The 27,006-nt window shown below is 37.8% G+C and overlaps 1 protein-coding gene across 2 annotated transcripts in view; it reads right to left on the minus strand.

Moving 5' to 3' along the window:
* Positions 1-1,023: 1,023 nt before the first annotated feature.
* The window catches only part of nptna (neuroplastin a), a 42,346-nt gene continuing 16,363 nt past the window's right edge, over positions 1,024-27,006 (minus strand). The window contains exons 3-8 of one of the 2 annotated variants that reach the window (XM_067437173.1): positions 20,736-20,830; positions 15,125-15,258; positions 14,046-14,319; positions 4,987-4,996; positions 4,708-4,783; positions 1,024-1,973 (exon numbers count right to left, since the gene is read on the minus strand). In XM_067437173.1, coding sequence (XP_067293274.1) covers positions 4,723-4,783; positions 4,987-4,996; positions 14,046-14,319; positions 15,125-15,258; positions 20,736-20,830 — 574 coding nt within the window. In that variant the 3' untranslated portion in view covers positions 1,024-1,973; positions 4,708-4,722. Of the gene's footprint in view, positions 1,974-4,707; positions 4,784-4,986; positions 5,009-14,045; positions 14,320-15,124; positions 15,259-20,735; positions 20,831-27,006 lie in introns of both variants that reach the window. The other variant, XM_067437172.1, reaches the window with a different exon arrangement.

The raw sequence follows: 27,006 nt of genomic DNA on the forward strand, positions 1-27,006 counted from the left end.
ACTATTATTCATTTTACATAGATTAATTTGATCATAGATCATTTGGCAAATTAAATAACTGCAAATTATAATAGTTTTCAAAAGTAACCTCATCACTTGAAGCAACACTCACCGAAGAGGTCGAACTGGAAGCCATGACTAAATCGGCCACCGTAGGAGTTGAAACGAAATTGAAATTGAGAGGAGCAGAAACTATTATTCACTGGATGGGCATATATCTTTTCACCACTAGATGGGGGACAGTGTAGCTTTAAAATGCCTAACTTTACAGCGAAAAAAAAAAACATGTTTACAACCTGGTACAAATTGTGGTTTTGGTCTGTATAGATCATTTTGCCCTTTATGACAACTGTGAGGGAGTGATTTTTTTTTTTAAATAACTTATTTATTTACATTATATAAAGTCTTAAAGTTGAGTGACAGGTTGCTTGTCCTTGGTCTGCTGTCTGCTAGTCACACGTCACCTCAGCTCTGCCCACATCCCGCCTCTTTGCCTATTGTAAGTTTTTCGGGAGTATGGTGAAAAATTGTCATCATTGTGTATCAGAAATTGCCACCTTGAGGAATAAAGGTGATAAACTATTACATACCTCGGGTCCCTATACACCTTTTTTTAGAAAATAGAATCGCGTCCAGGGATATCCAGACAGCAACATGGTGTTGGCCCAGATCCGGGCCACATCTGATACATGTGGATTCAACACGTACCAGATGTGGGCTGACACTAGTCTGGGTAAAGATCTGAGTTATGAATTTAAGGGTTAACGGGTTATTTTAAATGTTTCTAGTGACGTTATGCTGATTAATTCATTAAAATTGAATGAAAATTTAAAGTGAATTAAAATGAGCCTGACAGAACTCTTTTATATTCTATATAGAACCTTTTCTTCAAATGTCCTTGTTTGCTAGTTTATCAAATAGGATTTTGCATGTGCACAATGATTAGTTACAATAATCAAATTTACATGAACCTGTGTTAAAATAAACAAGGCATCGCATCATATTATAAAAAAGGACAACACATTTGACTTTGGATATTTTAATTGTTAAAAATGACATGTATTTGCCTTAGTCAATTAAGATAATATTAATTTCTCTTCACATTCTGATTTAGTAGGCCTTTTATGTGTGGAGCTCATGCAGTGACGTATTAAATAATGCAGATTGTTTTTCATGGCCTGAACAGAGCACTCTGCCAACATATAATATTAAAGCTTAATTATACACAACCAAAAGCTAAAAAGTTTGTTCTACTGTATGTATAGATATTGCATAGAATAAAAGCCATGCTGTATACTATGCATAAAAAGCAATCAGCAATGTAGACTTAAAGACAGATAAGGTAAAGAAGTATAAAATGAAGTCACTGGTTTGCGAGAATACTATTTGAAGAGATAAGTGCATCAGTATGAAGAACATTCAGATATCTATAGATATTTCAAGTGATTTCATACATCAATGTACAATACATGTACAAATTAAACATAGCAGGACACATTGCAAAGCCCTTAATTGATTGATAGAATGGTATGCCACCATACCAAATGGTATACAGTAACATGATAATCTGTACAAAAACTGTCATACCAGAATCATGGTGGCATAATTGCGATAAGGTAAAGGCTTGCTTGAACAGAAGTCATTCATAAATACACAAACCGGAAAAAAAGCCTGTATCAAACAGTAGAATATCTTGCATGCAATTATTATTTTTTGTATTTCTGCCTGACATGGAAAAAAGTTGACTTGAATAAAAGAGATTCTAAAGAAAACGCAACACAATCATGCAAGAAAATGTTCAGAATCAGGTTCCGTTCTGTTCACACGTCCTCCTCACACCAGATTTATAAGGCAGGCCCCGGGTGCTCATTCATTCCTGTCTTCCATTTAACTCCCCCACCTTTGATTTGTTTACCAATGCGTTGAACCGTTCATGAGTAACGTTCATATGGTCATGATGTGAATCGCTTTATCTGTAAAAGAGAAACAGCAGTGTCAAAAGCTGGTTAATAATGTGGGGTTTTCGGGAGAGTTACAAATGCTGATTGACAAATGCTTATACATATGAGCATTACTGCGTCTGTCTAGGTCCTTGACATTCATTGCATGGCATTCTGGAATACTTGATTCTGATTGGTCAGTCACGGGATTCAGTGTAGGTCATCGTCCATGGCAATGCTGTATATCAGTTGATATCTCAGTTCATATACCACACACACACACACACACACACACACACACACACACACACACACACACACACACACACACACACACACACACACACACACACACACACACACACACACAGAGAATCTACAGTCCTCAACACAACAAAATAGCTGCATTTATAAGACCGACCCTGTTGTTCTTGAGTCTCTTGTTTGTCCGGAGCAGTTAAAATGCTCAACATCCTTTAGAAAAATCCTCCAGGTCCCAAAATTTTTTCAGTTTTCCAGCATCTTTTGCTTATTTGAACCCTTTCCAGCAATGACTGTATGATTCTGAGATCCATCTTTTCACACTGAGGACAATTGAGGGGCTCAAACACACCTATTAAAGGGGTGATGAATTGAGAAATCAACTTTCCCTTGAGCTTTTGATATATAAGGTCATGGTAATATAAAAATATCCTGTAAGGTTCAGAGCTGAAAACGTCCTTGTTAGTCAAAGAAAAGCTTTTATAGAAACCAGGACTAGAAAACGATTGTGTGCGCGTCTTTACATCATCGCGCGACGAAACATGCCTCAACAGAATAAGTGCGTGTAATTCAGTAGCCCCGCCCACCAACTCATGGAGCTGCGAAGAAGATAGTGAGATATTGCGGTATTCCTGGTTGTGGAAGAACAGTCGCTGCGTAAGCTTCCTTCGGATCCTAATATTAGGATCTGAAGGAAGCTTATGCAGCGACTGTGTGGTTGAACTTTATTTTTTAATGAAGTTCCAGCTCACGTGGGGAAGACATGTTCTCTTCAGTTCACTGCGGGATCGTTTGTAAACAAATCTCCGGTCGATGCTGGATTTGGATCCGACAGGAATGGTGCAACACACTTATGTGAGTAAAATGTGTTTTCTTATGTAATAGTATTGATTACTATGTAATAGTGTTGATGGTTTTGCTTATGGTTATGTGTCAATCAGAACATACCTTTAGCACGCTGGACTCGTATGGGCCGGGGCTCGCAAAACCTAAAATCCCAGGGCTGTGTGTTTTCCAGACGGGTTACCAAAACAGAACCCCGTCGGCAGGCCAATGAATTTCATAATAGTCCTTTTTTGTTCTGCAGTGTTCTCTCTTTCTTGACTTGACATTTAAAGGGCACGCGCGCACGTGTGTGTGTGTGTTCGCGCTTATATCGACCGATCGTGCGGGCAATGTAATACAAAATTAATAGTCCAATCAATCGTGGGTGGATGAGAAATGTTTGTTTGATAAAGACATTTATTCCGGGTGCCACTTTCAAAAAAACTCATCTCTCGTGAACTGAACTGACAGGGGAGCTGAAGCTCATTAAATATGCAAATCTTCTCCAATCCTAGCCGTGGGCGTTTACTTCCAAGTCTTCAGTGCGGCACGCCCATCAAAACCCAGCGTTCAGAACACAGCCTCAAAACCAGTGTAGAAAATAGCCTATTACATATTAGTTATGATGTTTTTGAATGTAAAAACCACACAAACGTCATTAGTTGACCTCAGACAACAGTATACACATTTTTAAAAAGCCAGTTCATGACACTTTTAAAAAAGCTTCAATCATTCACTGATGCCCCAGAAGGAAACATGATCTAGATGTCCAAAAGTTTTGTTATATTGTTTAACTATCTAATTTTTTCATTTAGTACTGCCCTACAAAAATCATCAGAAGATACTTATATGTTTCCCTGAAGACAAATGAAGTACAATTGACCTTGATCTTTAAACTCAATACGTTTTCACCCCTTGCATCATATTTCCTTCTGGAGCATCAGTGAATGTTTCAACCTTTTTTAATAGTTGTGGTTGAGTCCGTCAATTGTCCTCAGTGTGAAAAGATGGATCTCAAAATCATACAGTCACTGCTGGGTTCAAGGGTTCAAATATGCAAAAGATGCTGGAAAACTGAAGAATTGTTGGGATCTGGAGAAATTTTTCTGAAGAACATTAGTCAGTTTAACTGCTCCAAACAAACAAGAGACTCAAGAACAACTATCACAAACACAAAAACAGCTGTGGATCATCCAGGTAACGACACACACTATTGAGATTCAAGGGTACATAAACTGGCCATTTTAATAAATTCAGCTATTTTTTTTGCATTGTGGACTATATTTAAACATCTTTTAAGTAAAATATCATATTCAGGACAGCACTAAATAAGAAAATAACATGTACATGGATTCATAAACATACTAAATGTTTTTGTAAAAATGTAAAAATGCAGAATGTTTCCTGTGATGGGTAGGTTTAGGGGCAGGGGCAGTGTAAGGGGATAGAAAATACGGTTTGTACAGTATAAAAACCATTACGCCTATGGAGAGTCCCTGTAAACCACATAGACCAACGTGCGTGCATGTGTGTGTGTGTGTGTGTGTATGTGTGTGTGTGTGTGTGTGAAGATGAAACTTTTATCTTTTTCTTTTTTTTTACTAAAACCACAGTTTATAACGTTTAAGTTTATATCAGAGTTCAACTAATATAAATATGCTCAGTGTAACTAAATACTCACCTTGTAATGGTCAAATCAATTTGTATTTCTCTGACGTAGGTTCTTATCTTTGTGGTTGTTGGTGGAATTAGTTTTCCTTGAAGAGGAGATCATAAAAACGAGTCAGTGTGACTGCCATATGACAATCCAAAATACAATATGTACCCATATATAATTACATTTAATTCACTGTTTCTTTTTACTCTTTACACTCGGTATAAATTACACATCCGCTGACATCACTTATCTAGGACAGTTGCATCATTCCAGTTCTTATTTAAATGCAAATCTGATACTCACATTGGCCCAGCTGGTTCGTCATCTGAATGGGAAGCAAAACAGGGACAGTTTTACTTTGAGGCAGCAATGCTTCCAGCTGGCACAATATTCACATTATTGAATAAATGCCGTAGCTAAGTAGCTATAAACAACTCAAGGCCATATTGTCTTTCAATATTGGAGTTATTGTTGCGCAGTAGAATAAAACAGAACAAAGCTTCGCTCCTTCAGCCATGGTGTGAGTAATTAAATGGCTTACAATACAAAAGCAGAAGAAATACAACCATGCAACCGCACCTATATCCCACGTCTTCTATATCACTTAAATAGCTCTAAAATTAATAAAACTTGATGGTGCATTCATGCTTCATATTTAATGTTATCTATTATATGTTAAATTGCATAGGATGTTGTATTATATAATATAATATTTTAGAATATATATACATTTAAAATATATATACTGTATATACAGTCAAACCAAAAATTATTCATACACCAGATATAATTTTATACTAGTGGGTGCAGGACACTATAATTTATTTATGTAAGTGAGGACAGCAAAATAAAGTAAACTGTGACATATACCCAAAAAATCTTTATATTGTGGACTACAAGTAAAAATGATAAAACATTTGGAACCGAAATTATTCAGACACTTTCACCTGACCATGTTTTGGTCAAGTGTTTTTTCTTTCACTGCAAATGTGCCTTTTACACCACAAACTGAACAAAATGAAGCATTCTTTGGTCAATTGGTATTATTGGTATTACCAACTATATGGACTGTGAAACTGATATGACTGATAATAAAATGTTGAAGGTGTCTGGGTAAATTTGGGTTTGACTGTGTGTGTATATGTATGTATGTATATATATATATATATATATATATATATATATATATATATATATATATATATATATATATATATATAAAGAAAATGAAATGTGAAAATAAAGAGAGGGTCAAATCTCATGCTCATGCCAACATGAATATATTTGAAGAGACTCTAGTGAAGAGGGTATACAGATAAATGAAGGTCATTTGAAGGTTAAACAGCAACAGACAGCATTTTAATAATGTAGGAAAAATAAAAAACAATTTTATCCTAATTCAAACAAGACATATGCACAAACTAAAGTAGGCATATAGGGTGAAAGTGAATAAGTGCAATGCTTGTATATGTTCAATCAAGCTGCATGCAGGTCTTTCACTTACCAGTGTTTTAGGTTGTGCCATTCAGAGAGAAAAAAATGTTAACGTTGTTATTTCCTAATGACAGGTACATTCTCTTACATTAAACTCCAAAACGGTGATTTAATGGATAAAATAATGCTGCAGTGATTCACAAATGACTAGAACACAAAGACCTATGCAGTGCAGATAAACCAAATAAAACTTGAACTGAATTCATACATCTTATATTATATTTGTACATTTATATCTGCCACAATCCACAAACAATATACAATAAGAACACATTTTTTATCAAACAAGACGCATAAATAGGTTGCTTCTGGGTTATTTGTCGATGGCAATGAATACCGAGGTAAACCACTAGGTGGGGATGCTGGACAGGCAACATCGTCCCACTCAACGTCACTCACTCACTCACAGTCTGAAGTTAGCTGGTCAGCTTGTTTGGAAATATCGACTGATACTAACTAAATGTAAAAATAATTTCATCCAAAGGTTATTTGCTCTAAGCGGGCTTTAAACTTAAAAACTGGTGGTTTATATAAAGTTACGTCAACAGTGAATTTACTGGCTCGCAACAGCACAATCTGTTGGATTGACACAGTCTCGTTTTCCATTGTAGGAGAGCACTAAAGTGGAGTGGGACTTACACATCCACGCGCATCAATAATTCACTGCCCACTACCTACCCATACACTGCAGAGTCACATTTCTCTTGAATATCCGATTAGTGTCCAGATGACTAACACAGGTGCCCTAAAGGAAAAAGAATGACGAGCAGGCCTTTGTACAGTGAGGAAAATAAATATTTGAACACCCTGCTATTTTGCAAGTTCTCCCATTTGGAAATCATGAAGGGGTCTGAAATTGTCATCGTAGGTGCATGTCCACTGTGAGTGACATAATAAAAAATAAAAAATGCAGAAATCACAATATATGATTTTTAACAATTTATTTGTATGAGACAGCTGCAAATAAAAATTTAAACACCTGTATATCAGCTAGAATTCTGATCCTCAAAGGTTAGTCTGCCTTTAAAATGTCCACCTCCACTCCATTTATTATCCTAAATTAGATGCACCTGTTTGAAGTCGTTAGCTGCATAAAGACACCTGTCCACCCCGTACAATCAATCTCCCTCGGACTGGGGCTCTGAGCCCAGAACTACACGGGAGGAGCTGCTCAATGACCAGAAAAGAGCTGGGACCATCGTTTCCAAGGTTACTGTTGGTAATACACTAAGACGTCATGGTTTGAAATCATGCATGGCACGGAAGGTTCCCCTGCTTAAACCAGCACATGTCCAGGCCCGTCTTAAGTTTGCCAATGACCATTTGGATGATCCAGAGGAGTCATGGGAGAAAGTCATGTGGTCAGATGAGATCAAAATATAACTTTTTGGTCATAATTCCACTAAACGTGTTTGGAGGAAGAAGAATGATGAGTACCATCCCAAGAACACCATCCCTATAACTGTGAAGCATGGGGGTGGCAGCATCATGCCTTGGGGGTGTTTTACTGCACATGGGACAGGGTGACTGCACTGTATTAAGGAGAAGATGACCGGGGCCATGTATTGCGAGATTTTGGGGAACAACCTCCTTCCCTCAGTTAGCGCATTAAAGATGGATCGAGGTTCTGGCGTGGCCTAGCCAGTCTCCAGACCTAAACCCAATAGAGAATATTTGGAGGGAGCTCAAACTCCATGTTTCTCAGCGACGGGCCAGAAACCTGACTGATCTAGAGAAGATCTGTGTGGAGGAGTGGGCCAAAATCCCTCCTGCAGTGTGTGCAAACCTGGTGAAAAACTACAGGAAATGTTTGACCTCTGTAACTGCAAACAAAGGCTACTGTACCAAAATATTAACATTGATTTTCTCAGGTGTTCAAATACTTCTTTGCAGCTGTATCATACACATAAATAGTTAAAAAATCATACATTGTGATTTCTGGATTTTTTTTTTTCAGATTATGTCTCTCACATTGGACAAGCACCTACGATGACAATTTCAGACTCCTGCATGATTTCTACGTGGGAGAACTTGCAAAATAGCAGGGTGTTCAAATACTTATTTTCCTCACTGTATGTTTGGTCTGGATGGCCTCAGACTGAATTATTGAGTAAGGGTCCGGTTTAGGATCAGATATCAAAGTGTTCACGTTAAAGGTCTTGTGACGCAATGAGACAAAACTAGGTAAGAACTGTATACGATGTAATGGATGCTAATCTTACTTTAAATAAATATAATTCGTAAATAAATATTAGGCCTACCTACTGTTCAATAGTTTGGGGTTAGTAAATGATGTCATTGAATGATGTCATTAAATGATGTAAATGTCTCCATATTTTTATGAAGCAAGTATCTTATACTGACCAAGGCTGCATTTATTTGATCTAAAATACAGAAAACAGTAATATTGTGAAATAGTATTAAATAATATAGTTTGTTTTTATTTTAAAACGTCTTCCGTGTCACATGATCCTTCAGAAATCATTTTTAATGTGATGTTTTGCTGCTCGAGAAACATTTCGTATTATCAATGTTGAAAACAGTTGTGCTGCTTTGGTTTCCACAATTTATTTCCCTTCAGAATTCTTTGATGAATATAAAGTTCAAGAGAACAGCATTTATTTGAAACAGAAATCTATTGTAACATTATAAATGTATTATTTATTGACACTTCTATTTATTTAATGTGTCTTTGCTGAATTAAAGTATTCATTTCTTTCAATGATACTACTACTAATAATAAACTTACTGACCCCAAACGTTTAAACAGTAGTATAAGTTTATCTTCAGTGACATCCTTTATTTAAACTTGATATAATAAAGAAATATTTCTTAGTCAATATCAACAGTATTTACAGTGTAATTCCTTGTAATAAACTGTTTCCATTATTCCTATATCCTATATTGTACCAATCCAAAAGTAAATAACTTTATAACAGTAGTATACGGTAAGTATAAAACACTACTCTAGGTAATATTTTTTTACAAATTGTTTTTATCACATCCTATACAGTTCTTATACCTAGTTTTCTCTCACTGCATCATAAGACTTTTAACTTGTCCATGTTGTTAACTGATCCTGACTTTGGCCATTAATAATTCAGTCTGAGGCCATCCAGACCCCACACACACATAAACTATATTGCCAAAAGTTTTGGGACGTCTGCCTTTACATGCACATGGACTTTAATGACATTCCATTCTTAAACAATTTAATATGGAGTTGGCTCACCCTTTGCTTTAACTGCATTAACTGCACATTTGGAATAATAGATGCATTCAATATAAAAATAGATCTCTCTTCTATAATAATTGGTATGAAAACAACATTGTGTTATTTAAACAACTTTTACATTCAAACTGTATTTTATTATCTTATTGTGATTTTTTGGATAAATTTGGGTTTCCAGTTACACACCTCAACAAGTTATACAATTTGTAAGAGCGTGTGGAAGTGATTCTTCTGAGGCAGTATATGTTCAAGACAGCATGTTTTTAGGAGACATTGACATTCTGAAACACAGTTGTACTAATAAACATATTAGGGATATTATAACAGAAAAAACAGAAAAACAGAAAAAAACAGTGAAACAGCTTCTCATAAAAGTTTATTGTGGAACAGTGTATTTAGGAATATAAACTGGAATAAAGCTTGATGTATTTGTGAAGCATTAAATAATAAAGTAAAAGGTATATACATGGTATATATCCAGCTAAAAATGTATTAGAGAGGATTAATTTAGATATTGATTATTCATGTGATTTGTGTTCAATAGAAAAATAATCTATTATTCATCTCTTTTGTGATTGTATATACACAAAGATATTTGGGTGGACATTGAAAATTTCATTAGAAGGAAAACAAATGTTATATTTAAATTAAATAATTTTGATATATGTATATATTATTCCAATGATAATAATAATTTCACCTTTATTGTACAACTTTTTATTATTTTGGGAAAATGTCATATACACAAGAAGAAATGGTCAGGATCCAAGCCACATTTTATTCATTTTCTTCAGGAGACTAAGGACTATTGCACCAGCTTAAAGAATATTATGAATAAAAAAATTTTTAAAAAATAATTTTGTTTCATTGTTCTTTTTTAATTTATTTTTTATTTTATTTTGTTGTATATGTGTATAAATATATTTTCTTTGCTGTATTTTAATTTTTTTTCTGACAATAAAAACAAAAACAAAAAACAAAGATTATCTGCACAATGTGTGTAAACCTCCAATAGAATTATAAAGTAATCATTCCATCACAATTCAAAAATGCATTTCTGAATCAAGTGACTGTGTCTATAGTATTAAACACAAATTTTACACAACATTAAAATATTATTTTCAAATAAACTTTTATATTTATTATTATTTAAAATTTGTATTGCCCCTGGTTCAATGAACTCTTGTAATAAAGTAGCAGTGGCTGGGACAGGTTTTAAGTATCACCTCAAGATGCAATCTAATCCTGTTTACATGAAATAAGCTGCTCCAGAGCAGGTTTAAGCTAACGGACCTGTTGCTATGACAGCAAGTCCATGATGAGCTTCGAAGAACCAAACAATCCGAGATCAAGCCAAATCGTCAACAATCAAATCCAGCTAACTGAGTTAGCGACGTACGAAGAACAGGCCCCTAGTGTGCAGTCATGTTGGAACAGGAAGGGGCCATGCCTGAACTGTTTCCACGAAGTTGGGAGAAACCAAACTTTACACTTACCACAATGCAGTCAGGCAAGTACCGTTCTCCTGGCAACTGCCAATCCCAGACTCATCCTTCAGATTGGCAGACAGAGATGCGTGATTCGTCACTCCAGAGAACACGTCTCCACGGCATCTGACACTTTGCATTGCACTTGGTGATGTAAGACTTGGATACAGCTGCTCGGCCATGGAAACCCATTCCATGAAGCTCTCTACACACTGATCTTGAGCTAATCTGAAGGCCACACAAACTTTGGAGGTGTGTAGCTATTGACTCTGCAGAAAGTTGGTGACATCTGCGCACTGTGCACCTCAGCATGCGCTGACCCCGCTCTGAGATTTTACGAGGTCTACCACTTAGTGGCTGAGTTGCTGTTGTTCCCAATTGCTTTCCACTTTGTTATGATACCACTAACAGTTGACCTTGTGAAATATTTAGAGGTGAGGAAATTTCACGAATGTACTTATTGTACAGGTGGCAACCTCTCACTGTACTGCGCTTGAATTCACTGAGCTCCTGAAAGTGATGCATTCTTTCACAAATGTTTGTAGAAGTGTCTGCATGCCTAGGTGCTTGATTTTATACACCTTTGGCCATGGACTTGATTGGAACACCTGAATTCAATGATCTGGTGGGGGTGTCCTTATGGCCCTGTCCCAAATAGCACCCTAAACCCTTACGGTCTTCCTCTGAGTCCGCATTTTCACGAAGCAATGCCTCTTTGACTGCCGGGTAGAAGTCCTCTGTGTAACCCGCACCATATCCACCATATCCACCTCAAAGGGGGCGCTCGCGAGCACTTCTGAGACCTAAAATTTAAAATGGGACACGCTGCGGTCTCGTGGACTTAACGGACACGTGCACACAGCGGCCATTGTACATCCACAAGACCAAAAGTGTGCCATTTGGGAGAGGGCATATACTTTTGGCAATATAGTGTACATACTCTTCATTCTTTTCCTGTTTGTATTGTATACAGTGGCTTCAAATATTATTTGAACACTTAATTCACACTTAAAAATAGTGAAATGTCACTGGATTAGATATAAAATACCAAACCACATCTGCAAAAAAAATTATACTCTGTCTTTATAAGTCATTTTTGTGGATAGAACATTTCAGAATATTTTTTGTCTAAATTTTGAACAACATATCTTGAGTTGACATTTTGTTTATTTGACATTCTTACAGTGCCTTGCGAAAGTATTCAGCCCCCTTGAACTTTGCAATATTTTGCCACATTTCAGGCTTCAAACATAAAGATATAAAACTGTATTTTTTTTGTGAAGAATCAACAACAAATGGGACACAATCATGAAGTGGAATGAAATTTATTGGATATTTCAAACTTTTTTAACAAATCAAGAACTGAAAAATTGGGCGTGCAAATTATTCGGCCCCTTTACTTTCAGTGCAGCAAACTCTCTCCAGAAGTTCAGTGAGGATCTCTGAATGATCCAATGTTGACCTAAATGACTAATGATGATAAATAGAATCCACCTCTGTGTGTAATCAAGTCTCCGTATAAATGCACCTGCACTGTGATAGTCTCAGAGGTCCGTTTAAAGCGCAGAGAGCATCATGAAGAATAAGGAACACACAAGGCAGGTCTGACATACTGTTGTGGAGAAGTTTAAAGCCGGATTTGGATACAAAAAGATTTCCCAAGCTTTAAACATCCCAAGGAGCACTGTGCAAGCGATAATATTGATATGAAAGGAGTATCAGACCACTGCAAATCTACCAAGACCTGGCCGTCCCTCTAAACTTTCAGCTCATACAAGGAGAAGACTGATCAGAGATGCAGCCAAGAGGCCCATGATCACTCGGGATGAACTGCAGAGATCTACAGCTGAGGTGGGAGACTCTGTCCATAGGATAACAATCAGTCGTATACTGCACAAATCTGGCCTTTCTGGAAGAGTGGCAAGAAGAAAGCCATTTCTTAAAGATATCCATAACAAGTGTAGTTTAAAGTTTGCCACAAACCACCTGGGAGACACACCAAACATGTGGAAGAAGGTGCTCTAGTCAGATGAAACCAAAATTGAACTTTTTGGCAACAAAGCAAAACGTTATGTTTGGCGTAAAAGCAACACAGCTCATCACCCTGAACACACCATCCCCACTGTCAAACATGGTGGCGGCAGCATCATGGTTTGGGCCTGCTTTTCTTCAGCAGGGACAGGGAAGACGGTTAAAATTGATGGGAAGATAGATGGAGCCAAATACAGGACTATTCTGGAAGAAAACCTGATGGAGATGGTAAAAGACCTGAGACTGGGATGGAGATTTGTCTTCCAATAAGACAATGATCCAAAACATAAAGCAAAATCTACAATGGAGTGGTTCTAAAATAAACATATCCAGCTGTTAGAATGGCCAAGTCAAAGTCCAGACCTGAATCCAATCGAGAATCTGTGGAAAGAACTGAAAACTGCTGTTCACAAACGCTCTCCATCCAACCCTACTGAGCTCGAGCTGTTCTGCAAGGAGGAATGGGCAAAAATGTCAGTCTCTCGATGTGCAAAACTGATAGAGACATACCCCAAGCGACTTACAGCTGTAATCGCAGCAAAATCTTCAGTTTTTGATTTGTTAAAAAAGTTAGAAAAATTCAATACATTTCGTTCCACTTCATGATTGTGTCCCAATTGTTGTTGATTGTTCACAAAAAATTACAGTTTTATATCTTTATGTTTGAAGCCTGAAATGTGGAAAAAGGTCGCAAAGTTCAAGGGGGCCGAATACTTTCGCAAGGCACTGTACATTTCTGAATATCTTAAGTGTGTCAATAATTTTTGGGCACAAAAACTATTCTCGTCAATTCATAAAATGATTGTATAACCACTGTAGTGAGATGGGCTTTGTAACGACGTCTTTAGTGTCTTTTATGGGTCTTGAGAGAGGAAATGACATTGGTGTCAATGAAGGCCTGTCTGAGCCATCGGATTTCAACACAAATATCTTGTGTTAAATATAACTTGTGTTCTGAAGATGAATGGAGATCTACGGGTGTCGTACGACATGAGGGTAAGTAATTAATGACCCTTTAAATCTCTTCTAATTCAATTTCTTATCAACATTTGTAAAATAAAAATCAGCCTAACATCAGAAGTTCATATTGAGACAGTAACCCACCCTTTTGAACTCACCATCAGACAAATCATCAGGCTTCTTGCGCTTCTCATAGATGACGATGATCAGCACCAGGATGATGATCTCTGCCAGGACGCCCAGGAGGGGCCAAAGGGGAGCCAGGTAGCTCCTGACCCGCAGGACTGATGTCATGGAGGTGGTGCCAATGGCGTTGGTGGCATTGCACTCGTACTCTCCGGGGTCGGTCGTAAGGTCTAGGTTGATGATGGACAGCTGGGTGTAGCTATCGTTGCTGCTGATGAAGAAGCGGCGAGAGGAGTTGTCGATTTCCTGAGAGATTGAAGGAGTGGGAAGAAAAACAATGACAGATGAGGGGGAAGGAAAGCCACTGATGCTCAAATAGTATTTCTAATTTAAAAAATACTTTTAATTATATAATACATTTTTAAAGATAGCTAAAGTAACAGAAAATACATCCCACCTCTAAATGCATCTTTAGAGATTTTTATTAACAAGAATAACTTTCATATTGTTAGTAATATTACAAGATGAACACTGGAACGAAGCAACTTATGTTTACTTCATATTTTATTTGTTTTTAGAAAAATCATTTAAATGTGAGTATGAATTATGTTACATCAGGCTTCATTTATTTGTAAAATAAAAATTAAATCATTATATTGCATTTGCCTTCACAATACAAACTACAGAGCTTTGATTATAAAACTAAGCAATTAAATATCTTACCAAGACATAGATATAGAGTGACATCTGATATTATTTTGCTATACTGTTATAAAGACCTCATTTATTTACATTACATCAGAATTTCATCTTACTGATAGGCCATCAAAATTATTTTGCTCAGTTTGGGTGTCTCAATAAAACTGATGTTTGTTCCTCTTCAAGTATGAGCTCCATGTTCTCACTATATATTACTATATGAGTCATAAAAGCCTGATGCATCAAATAGGATTCTCAACAAAAATTACATGCATCAAAACATTAGATTTCCCCCCAAGATTACTATTTTATGTTAGGCTTTACAGTGAAAAAGACATGAGGGTACATCATTTTTTAAAATCTACCAAACAGCTTAGATCTTAGATTCACTCTTATGTCAAAATGACCATACCATATTGGCGCCGTTATCAAGTTTACGCCAGGTCCACAGGGGATAAGGATAACCCACGGATTTGCAGTAGAGGACGGCTGTCTCACCCTCATTCTTATTCTCACTGCGCTTGTGTCCCGTGATGTCTGGTGCAGCTATGAGAGGAGAGCAGAAGGACAGTGAGTCCTTCAGTGTCAGAACAGATTTCAATGCAGAAACCTTATTAAGCATTGTGATCTTCAATCCCTATTAGATGTTTTTTCTTATGCCATTTGCAATGTCATTTTGGGCGACGGGAGTCCAATCCTCCTCCCTGATAGCCAATGTCCTGCTGAGTTCAGCTCCAACCCCAGTTAAAAATCCCCTATTATGGATTTTTTTCATTACATTTCATGAAGTGTGTGACATAGTTCGGAGTGAATGAAAACATCATGCAAAGTTTTAAATCTGAAAGTGCAGGATATATAAAGTTATTGTCTCTCATATGTAAAAGTCGACTCCTAGTCAGTTAAACAAATAATTTTCAAACGATTTTCAGACTCATGCTAGGATTGGTGTAAAATCTACATCATCATTGCTTTACGGTGTGTACTATCGCTGAGTTATAGGAACAGGAAGCCTCCGGAACAGAGCTGGAGTTCAGTTATTGTAATGCCGTTTATTTCCAAAACACACACTCCGCGGTAGACCAATCACAACAGACTGGGCTGTCTGGTCAATCAGAGCAGAGTAGGCTTGCGGAAAGGAGGGATTTAGAGAGAGTTATTCATCCATCGAGTCATTTGAGAATCACTGAATATTTTGGTGATGTGCGATGAATATTAAGAGAAAATGAAACAAATTTACGTAACTTTTAAATAGCATAATACTTTAAAATCTGAACCAGCTAATCAGTCTTACTAGGCATACGAGAAACTTCCAGGCATGTTGAAGCTAGGGCTGGACAATAATTCAATATCAATATATATCGCGATATAAATTTTTTCAATAACGGTGATATGATTTTTAAACACATTTCCGATATTTCGATAAATTTATTACAGCATTCCTCACTGACTGACGTTCAGGGCGCAGCCGTCAGAAAGAGCAGAACATGATTGGCTACTTGCGCGATGACGTACACCACACAGAAACGCAGTCAGTGCTCAGCAGTAATAGGCTGATAGATCCAACGCGGCAAGTTTTAAAGAGTTTCCCTGACCGCAACACAAATGTGACTGAACGAACTTCCACAAGTAAGGAGAAAGAAATAGTTGATAAGAGAAGAGACTAACGTTAATTCAGTGGGGTGGAAGTGGTTCGGCGTGTCCCCCGCACTTTTACTGGGTCTCACCGGTCCTAGTCGACCCGCTCCGAGCGGGATTCCAAACGGCATTACCTGGAGCGAGGGCGGGCAAGTTAACAGGGACGCTATAGACCGCTTTCTCTAACCTCGGTTGATTGCGCGCTTCTTGAGGTCACGGGCAAGTGTATACATAGAAACCAACGTGAATACATCAAGATTTAATTTCAGAGACAAAAAATAATCTATGCATGACCTGTCATTTTATTCGTATCTAAATATGAGGAGGACGCTCTCTCACAGAAAGTCCAAAAGCGGATTCGCAGAACTAACGTTACTGTCACGCTGGAGCTACAGCTGAAGGACGTTACATATACATACAAATCGTTATGAGCTGAAAGGTGACGATAGACAGTCAGACGATTGCGACAATATATGAAAGCAATGAAGGAGCATCATGAGCAACAAAACTGTTTTCAACACTGATAATAATCATAAATGTTTGTTGAGCATCAAATCCTAATATGAGAATGATGAGTGACACTGAAGACTGGAGTAATGATGATAAATTCAGCTTTGATCACAGAAATAAATGACACTACGTAGTGAACACATTCACGTAGTGAACAGATGATGTAGATCAGAATAATATTTCACTGTATTACGTTGTTTACTGCATTTTTAATTAAATAACTGCAGCATTAAATATATGCTATAATTTTGCATAAATGGAAAATAGAGCGCTATGAATTGTTCTTCACTGAAATTTAAAACTTAAAAGAAAATGCTCAATAAACTGCGTCTGCTGCATAGGAGCGCTGTACGCTGTGAAGCAGATCCACCATCTGAAGCAGATCCATCCGCTAGAATATTCTAGAAGAGTCAGGCTGAATCCTGGCTGAAGCACTTTTGTTTAATCTATATTAAGAATAATATAATCAGCCTATGTTATAGTTTAAACTTAAAGATATTAATATTAATAAAGTGAGAGTCTTATGTTTATTTGATGTTGATTTCACATTTCTTTTTCATATAAAGGCTAAATACAAATAAAAGGTGAACATTAATTTATTTGTACTGGTTTTATTTCTAAAATATTATATTTTATAGGAGGACTATTCATAGACTTGGCCAATACATTTTTCAGAAGTTTAGGTACAGACATCCTTTGTGGCAGTTCTTAGTAGTTTTTTCTAAAGCTTTTATATAGTTCATATCGATATCGGAATTATATCGTATCGACCGAAATTAAGAAAAATATCGTGATATGAATTTTGGCCATATCGTCCAGCCCTAGTTGAAGCTAAACTCTACAGGACAGTGGCCCTCCAGGAACAGGATTTGAAACCCCTGGCTTAAAAGCTAGTGGTGGATCAGAAAATATGCACGGATTGCCCAAACAAATGTGAATCAATCAAGAATTCTCCACAACAATTTGATGTGCTGCCACACAAGCTGATTTGGACCAAAATGGTTTTCTCATTCACAATTATTTATTTGATTACACTTTATCTCAGAGGTCCATTTTAAACATTCTACTAGCTGTAAGTAATTTTGCAAATGCATGTCAACTAACTCTCATTAGAGTATAAGTAGACTGTTAGGTTAGGCATTAGGGTTTGGTTGCAATTCAAGCTGATTCAGTTCTTCAGGAATCATCCATGTGAGTTTGCTATTACAAGCACCACGCTTTACCAGTCGAGCTGGTTCAAGAACTGGTTCAAGATCTCATTGATTTATTTAAGCGGCACAAAGGCAATCGAATAAGTCTATAGAGATGCACCGATATTATTCCAAAAACTATGCTGTTGTGGGCAAAAATAAACAACTATCAGACAAAAATTCTATACTATATTGTTTAAAAAAATTCATCAAAATCCTACAAAAACAGTTTTCACAAAAATATTAAGCAGCTCACAATAATAAATGTTCCTTGAGCAACAAATCAGCATATTAGAATGATTTCTGAAGGATCATGTGATACTGAAGACTGGAGTAATGATGCAGAAAATTCAGCTTAAAATATATTAAAATAGAAAACCATTATTTGAAATGGTAATATATGTAATATGACTGTTTAACTGTATTTTTGATCAAATAAATGCAGCCTTGGTGAGCAGAATGTCAAAAACATTAAGAAAATCTCACTGAGCGCACACTTTTGCTAGTCACTGACATATTACATCTAATGATATAATATCTCAAAGGACACTTTTATGCACTATGTAAAAATGCATACACTGAATATATGAGGCCATAATGAGATGATTCACAATCTCAAAGGTTTAATCACTGAAACCAACAGAGTATTGAAGCATTCGCATCAAAAGAAGGCAGTATTGTTTATGATATGCCAAGTACTCCCACAAATACCCAAAACATCTACATGTAAATCATTTCCACATTTTGTGATTCAAAAGTCAAATGACGAATCATGACAGGAGAGTTTAAAGCTTAATTCAGTCTAAATGACACCAAATACCTCAGATAAGAGACACAGAGAAAGAGAGACAGATTTACATCCCCACCCCCTCAGACATGCAGGCCACCATCTGGTGCCTGTGAGCTGACCGCAGGATAACCAGAAAGAGGTGACCAGAACACGCTTAAACCGCATGGCACTTTACCGGCTGGTGATCTCTAACACACAAACCAAACCGCCTGCTAGCTTTAAAGGCCATTATTAAACACATGATCACAAGGAGAACTGGGCTGGCTGACATTACGGTTTACACCCATTGCTGACTTGAGGCCTTAGAAAATTCCAAGACCAAGACCAGGAGAGGTTAAATCTGCTGTGCCCGGTGAGGGCTTTAGATGCCTATGTCCACAGAGCTGCCCTGTGGCGAAAATCGGATCAATTGTTTGTGTGTTTTGGGTCCCCGAGTAAGGGAAAACCAGCATCTAAGCAGACGTTGAGCAAATGGATAGTTGAGGCTATTTCATTAGCATGAGTCGGCTGGACATCCTTAACCTTTGAAAGTCCGAGCCCACTCAACCAGGAGTATGGCGGCCTCTATGGCTCTAGTATCAGGAGTTTCTCTTCAAGAGGTGTGTGATGCGGCAGGGTGGTCCTCTCCGCACACTTTTGTGAGGTTTTACAACCTAGATGTAGCCTCTACCCCAGGTTCCCGGGTGTTTGTGGGTTGAGCATTTCACATAGACAGACACTTGGGACTATGGCGACGTGGGCATTTCATTCCCGTAGCGTTTCGACGCAACTCGAGTTCCCTCGATAAAGGGAACGTCTCAGGTTACATATGTAACCATGGTTCCCTGAGAGGGAACGAGACGCTGCGTCGCGATGCCATACACCCAGCATGCCTGTGACCGACGAATTTTTCAGAAGCTGACGACTGTTTGGTCCGGGTGTGCTTTATAGCTTCCTGGTCGATGACGTCACCCGCCAATGACGTATCTCCACGCTATTGGACAGATTTCACTAATGCTTCATGACGCAATCACGCAGAGGCGTTCCTGTAGCGTTTCGACGCAGCGTCTCGTTCCCTCTCAGGGAACCATGGTTGCATACGTAACCTGAGACGTTTTCTGTTTAAATTAAGATTATTTTGCGTACCCCATTGGCAGATTATTTGCTTATTTTAAGTAAAAACTCTTAATTTTTAGCTATTTTTACTTTTAGAGTAAGAATTTTTTAAGACAATTACGTTTGCTTGTCTAGTAAATACTTTTTATTTTAAGAATTTATAGATGTTTGGACCAGAAACAAGACAAAAAATACAAGACATAGTAAGAAAAGCATTTTTTGCAGTGTTGTTAAGAGATGATCCACTAAATGCACTTCATCTTACTGCTCATAATAATAACACTAAAACCATAAAACAAAACAATAAAAAATGTTTTTTTATTAACCAAATATTGCAAATGAATGACTAATTATGAATTGTGCAACTATTATTATAATTGAGTTACTATTATTAGTATATTATTATATAATTAGCAATATCTGAATAGTAATAATAACAATCGTTACTATTCAGATTTTGCTAGTTATATAATCAAATAATACTAATGATTAAGATGGCAAAAAATGTATTCACAGTCCTCTGCGTAGTGAACAAACCCTGGATGTTTTTACCCACTCAACTAACAAACCAAGCTCACAACCGTGCTGTCATGGCCTTTGCTAGTGTCCAAGCTTCGCTCTGAGTCTGACTCAGCATGTGTTGTGTGGAGGAGATGGAAAGACACACTGACCTCACAGACAGCTTCAAAATGTTGACAAACCATCTGCAAATCAGTCTTGCTGTGATACTGGAAAGAAACCACTGAGCTGACCATTCGATTTCTATATGATTTACATTTTGAGAAATTTGAAGGGAATCTTACCTTTTACCTCAATGGTGGCATTAGCCGGGGGGGCCGAGTCAAATGTGTAAACGCACATATACTCGCCCGCGTCATCTGGCCTTGGTCTATTAATTCTGTGTAAAATATAAAACATGTTTCGTTACTATTTTAGTACCATGCAAGTATAAATGTATTCAGTAGCTTGGAGTAATATATAATCAATCAGAATAAAAAGCACACCAACATGTTGTGGAAAAAAAAAATGAATGCAGGTTAACTGTCAGCAGTGCTAGTGTGCCTATATGGTTAGCCTGATTAGATTAGAAGTCAGGCAGAGAGATTATCAACACGTGTTGTTAGAGACAGAGGCCTTGCTCAGGATTTAGACCAATGCAGAGCAACAGAAATTGAGCCAAGGCTTGAGAGTCACTGAGATAATGCATTTATCAAAACAAAAACCAACTTGGGTAATGCAAAGGACTACATTATGGCATACCTAGAAGCCTATGTTATTATATTTTGATCTGGTAGTGGCATTAATGACCTACATTAAGGTCAATGTAAATAAATGTACTGCATTGATTAAATAATGTAGTATTATATTTTCAGTTTATCTAATATTAAAGGGATAGTTCACCCAGAAATGAAAATTTGATATATTTCTGCTTACCTCCAAGGCATCCAAGATGTAGGTGTGTTTGTTTCTTTAGTAGAACACAAATGAAGATTTTTAAATCCAACCGTTGGTCGTATAATGCATGTCAATGTTTTTTTTTTCTATGAGAGCCACTATGAGAGTAAAAAACACATATAAACTAGGGCTCCAGCTATCGATTCTTTTCATAACCGTAATGTTTCAGCTCAGGCATGACATAAGCATACATACTGTCTTTTGGAGGCTTTGTGGCTTTTGTAAGAAGCTAAAAATATTGGACAGGAAGGATATTGGACTTTGTGATTGGTAGATAGTGGTCTACCTAGTGGTCTCATTGGTAGATTGGTAGATTGGTGAAAGGGTGGAGCTTCAGGCCAAAATACAACATGTCAACATCAACCTCAGTTGAGGGCTGCAACAACTTTTAAATTACAATATCCTATTGTTGTCAGTGATATAAGTATTTTAAATTAACATGATTTCTTAATGTCTATTGACATATCAGGGCCATTTTTTGATTAATCACGATACATTTTTTACATACAGTTCATTTAAAAATAGCCAGACTAAATGATACTACCAGTGCTGATGACGCTCTCTCGCATTACGGTCTTTGAGGTCAACATGAGCTGAAAACTAAAGTTAAGAACGCCACGCATTTATTGCGTTTTACAGAGAAATAGAGTTCCGCGTCTTTATTAAAATCAACACTTATATTTACAGTCACTCACAGCCCTTACACAAAAAATGTCTTTCTGCAACATCCGTGTGTAGTTAAATGGAATAAAAGAAGCGTCGAGGCAGATGATTTTGTCTTAGAACATGAAACGATCGGTTTCTGCGAGAGCCGAACAGTATTTATGTTATTTTTTGACCTCATAGCAGGCGAATCTCAACTAGTATTCCCAACGCCATTACTTCTGCCGCAGAAGGTCAAAACCCGGCACGATCATAGTACATTCGGTGGAAGTAATGGCGTTGGGAATACTAGATGAGATTCGTTTGATATGAGGCAAAAAAATAACATAAATACTGTTGGGTTTCTCGTAGAAACCAATTGTTTCGTGTGTTAAGACATCAATGTATCATCACAAGCCACAGGGTTTAATATGGATTTGTATGTCTGTGTGTTCTTTACTCTCATAGTGGCTCTAGAAAACACCACATTGACATGCATTATACGAGCAACGGTTGAGTTAAAAATCTTCATTTGTGTTCTATTAAAGAAACAAACAAACCTACATCTTGGATGCCCTCGGGGTAAGCAGATAAACATCAAATTTTCATTTTTGAGTGAACTATTCCTTTAAATTAAAGGGGTAATGATATGAGAAATCAACTCTCCCTTGAGCTTTTGATATATAAAAGTTCATGGTAATATAAGAATATCCTGTAAGTTTCAGAGCTGAAAACATCCTTGTTAGTCAAAGAGAAGCTTTTATAGACACCAGGAAGTGCAAACGACAGGTTGGGGATCTATTGATAGGATAGCATCTTGCAGTTGATGGAGATTTGTGGGATGCAGATCCAGGGCACGAAGCTCCCGTTCCACCACATCCCAAAGATGCTCTATTGGGTTGAGATCTGGTGACTGTGGGGGCCCTTTTAGTACAGTGAACTCATTGTCATGTTCAAGAAACCAATTTGAAATGATTCAAGCTTTGTGACATGGTGCATTATCCTGCTGGAAGTAGCCTTTAGAGGATGGGTACATGGTGGTCATAAAAGGATGGACATGGTCAGAAACAATGCTCAGGTAGGCCGTGGCATTTAAATGATGCCCAATTGGAATGAAGGGGCCTAAAGTGTGCCAAGAAAACATCCCCCACACCATTACACCACCACCACCACGAGCCTACACAGTGGTAACAAGGCATGATGGATCCATGTTCTCATTCTGTTAATGAGAACATTACGGCAAATTTTGACTCTACCATCTGAATGTCTCAACAGAAATCGAGACTCATCAGACCGTCAACATTTTTCCAGTCTTCAACTGTCCAATTTTGGTGAGCTTGTGCAAATTGAAGCCTCTTTTTCCTATTTGTAGTGGAGATGAGTGGTACCCAGTGGTACCCACTTTAGCATCAACAAGGCATTTTCCACCACAGGACTGCTGCATACTGGATGTTATGTTTTCTAGGAAACCCTAGAAATGGTTGTGCGTGAAAATCCCAGTAATTTAGCAGATTGTGAAATACTCAGACTGGCCCGTCTGGCACCAACAACCATGCCACGCTCAAAATTCTGACATTCAGTTTGGAGTTCAGAGAGTGCCTTGAACAAGACCACACCCCTACAGTAAATGCATTGAAGCAAATGCCATGTGATTGGTTGATTAGATACAGTAATTGCATTAACAAGAAACTGAACAGGTGTTCCTAATAATCCTTTAGGTAAGTGTTTATAAAACTACTTGGTAAAAATTAATCCCACAAATATGAGGCGCCACGTAGGATTTAAATCAAACTTCGCTTATCAATACATACATAACACACGTGCATATACACCTATACATTACTCGTATATACATGTATACTATTGGATGTTCAAAATACATATATGAAATACACGTGCACACTAATATGAAATCCATACCAATACATATAATGTTAATAATGAATGCATACACACTTGTGAATAACTTGCATATACATATAAACTTGACGCACGCATAGACCTATAAATACTCGCATATACATATAAACTTCCATGCATATACACCTATAAACACTCGCATATACATATAAACTTTCATGCATATACACCTATAAATACTCGCATATACATATAAACTTTCATGCATATACACCTATAAATACTCGCATATACATATAAACTTTCATGCATATACACCTATAAATACTCGCATATACATATAAACTTTCATGCATATACACCTATAAATACTCGCATATACATATAAACTTTCATGCATATACATATAAACTTTCATGCATATACACCTATAAACACTCACACATACATATAAACTCGATGCGCGCATACACATCCATAAAACGCGCATACATACAAAATTAAACGTGGATGCATGCTTAAGTTGTGTATATATGTATATGCGAGTGATTTCATATGTGGATGTGCGAGTGATTTCATATGTGGTTGTGCGTGAACTTTTCAGTGCAAACGGAAGTCATTTCAGTGTAAAAGGAAGTCATTTCAGTGTAAAAGGAAGTCATTTCATTGTAAAAGGAAGTCATTTGTGTGTACACGGAAGTAACCTGCCTATATTTACCGCATTTACAACTTTGCAATCATGGAGAGGGATCGTGCTACAACTGAAGCAATAGAATTTTGCGAAACGTGCTTACTTGGCGGTCCGTGTACCTTCAGATAATTTGTTTTTTCCTTTTTGTCTTCCAAACGGAAAAACTAAGAAAGCATTCCTTTATCATATATTCAACCCTCCCTATGAGAATAAATAAACAAACCTTGAGTCGTTTTTCCCCCTCATATTTTTATTTTTGTTTTAATCACACTCTGTTCTAATCCGCCAAATGGAAAAAAAATAATAAATAAATGGATAAACAGCTTGAATATTCGATCTCAACATGGGCGGGAACAAAACGCCCCTTTCCGCTGATTGGTCAACCAAAGATCAAGCCGCGCCTTCAGTTCTCCGCGCATTGCGCAACAGAATATATCCTTGTACAGATTATTAACAGAGTTTAGTGCAACTACATTTAATCTTGTTTTCATCAAACAGCCAGACTAATAAAAGAGAGAATGTTGCAGTGAAGTGATCAGCAGTCCAATAAAAACAATGCTTTATTTTTTTCTGCCAGCTAAATTTCTAAAGCAAACCAGATCATTGTGCGACTCGCAACATAAGGCGCACAGAGTAAGCTAGTTAATTCGTGAATGAATCCGAGTCTTTGAACAAATCGGTTGAGTGACTCACCAGCCATACAGCCTTTGTATTATTGAATGAATCATCGGTTCGAGCGAATCAACTGAACAAAATGACTCATTCATTAACAGTGACTTGCTGCCACCTACTGGCAATATTTAATATTCGTTTAATCTTGTAATTCTATTTCATATTTCTGTATTCAAAGCATTTTGTATAAAACATAAAACTAATGTCATTGCATTAGGTTATATATTTGCTCTCCTGTGTGAATGTACAGAACTCTCTCAGCATTAAATTGTGCAAATACATCTATAAGCAACTTCAGATGCTGCATTGCCACCTTTGCAGCGCAGGAGATTGGGCTGAAACAATATAGTTTCAAACTCTAACTGTATTGAATAAATTTAAGATTTTAAATTAAAAGATGGTATGCCTATATTTAATAAGATATAGCTATTTTAAAAAGGTAGCCTTGTTTGACTAATTAATATATGACGCTAATTGGTGGCAATAAATATCGAAATATATATTCATCTCTGGCTTTATTTTTCAATGTGTTAATTCATAGTTTCTAAAACATGTAAATGAACGGCAAGAGCGGATTAAACATTTCTGTTTCTGTTCTGTTTTCAGTTAAAAAGATCATTTAAGCGTCTTGAGTTAATGATTTTTACAACGAAAGTGATTCAATCAAGAACTTTAATAGCTCGATAAACTTTATCTTAGAGCTGTTGGTAAAGCCAAAAAAACGTCTCGGTTACGTATGTAACCCTCGTTCCCTGAAGGAGGGAACGGAGACGTACGTCAGAACTGAACCGACGAATGGGATCTTACTTTAGAGACCAATCCTACTTCGAGCATCTAACAACGAGCCAATGAAATTTGGCATGCGATCACGCATTCCACGCTCCGCCCTGCAGCGCGGGTATAAATAGGAAGTGGAATGGTAGATCAGCGCTTTTCCTACTGAGGAGCCGAAGGTGACCGGACTCCCAGCGGAAGCACAGCATCTGGCGACGGGACGTACGTCTCCGTTCCCTCCTTCAGGGAACGAGGGTTACATACGTAACCGAGACGTTCCCTTTCAGTCGGTCACGTTCGACGTACGTCAGAACTGAACCGACGAATGGGATCCCTATGGAAAACGCCAGGATGCTGGCCCTTCCAGCGTCCTGCTTGAGCGCACTGCACCGTCTAGTATGGTACGGAAGTCAGGGCTCCAAGCAGGGAGTACAGTCACTGCTGTTTCTGCAAGACCCACTCAGAATGACTATTGGATAACGCTGGGAAAGCGTGCCTACCTCGTTCTTGAGAGAGAGGGTACGCTGCGGGGCCACGTCCTTCAGGGAAGGAGAGGTGGCAGAATACACATAAGGACTAACCTGGCAGGGTAGTGCAACATATGGCAGTCTCTGGGGTGGTTCCAGCCTGATTGAAGGGGGGAAAGAACACGCCCAGAGACGACAGAGCGGGCTCTGTCGAGGGAAAGACACGGGGCTAGCCCGAAGGGTAGCTGGTACCGTGGAAGAATACACATATGGGGTTGCCGTGAGGGAACCGCTACATATGGAACCCAGCCTACAGCCACGTTTCACAAGCATACGGGTGCAGGCCTGGCGTCAGACGGTCCGCAGCGTCTGACACCGGAGGGGTGACGGAGGAGCTCGACAGGGTTAGCCGGTTTCCCGGGGAACACAACTGGAGACAATAGACGCACGTATCCGGCCCAGAGGGCGGGAGTGGCGTTTCGCAAGCCGACACTTAGAACGGGCACTTAGCGC

The sequence above is a fragment of the Pseudorasbora parva genome, chromosome 25 (assembly GCF_024679245.1).
Source record: "Pseudorasbora parva isolate DD20220531a chromosome 25, ASM2467924v1, whole genome shotgun sequence".
NCBI lineage: Eukaryota > Metazoa > Chordata > Actinopteri > Cypriniformes > Gobionidae > Pseudorasbora > Pseudorasbora parva.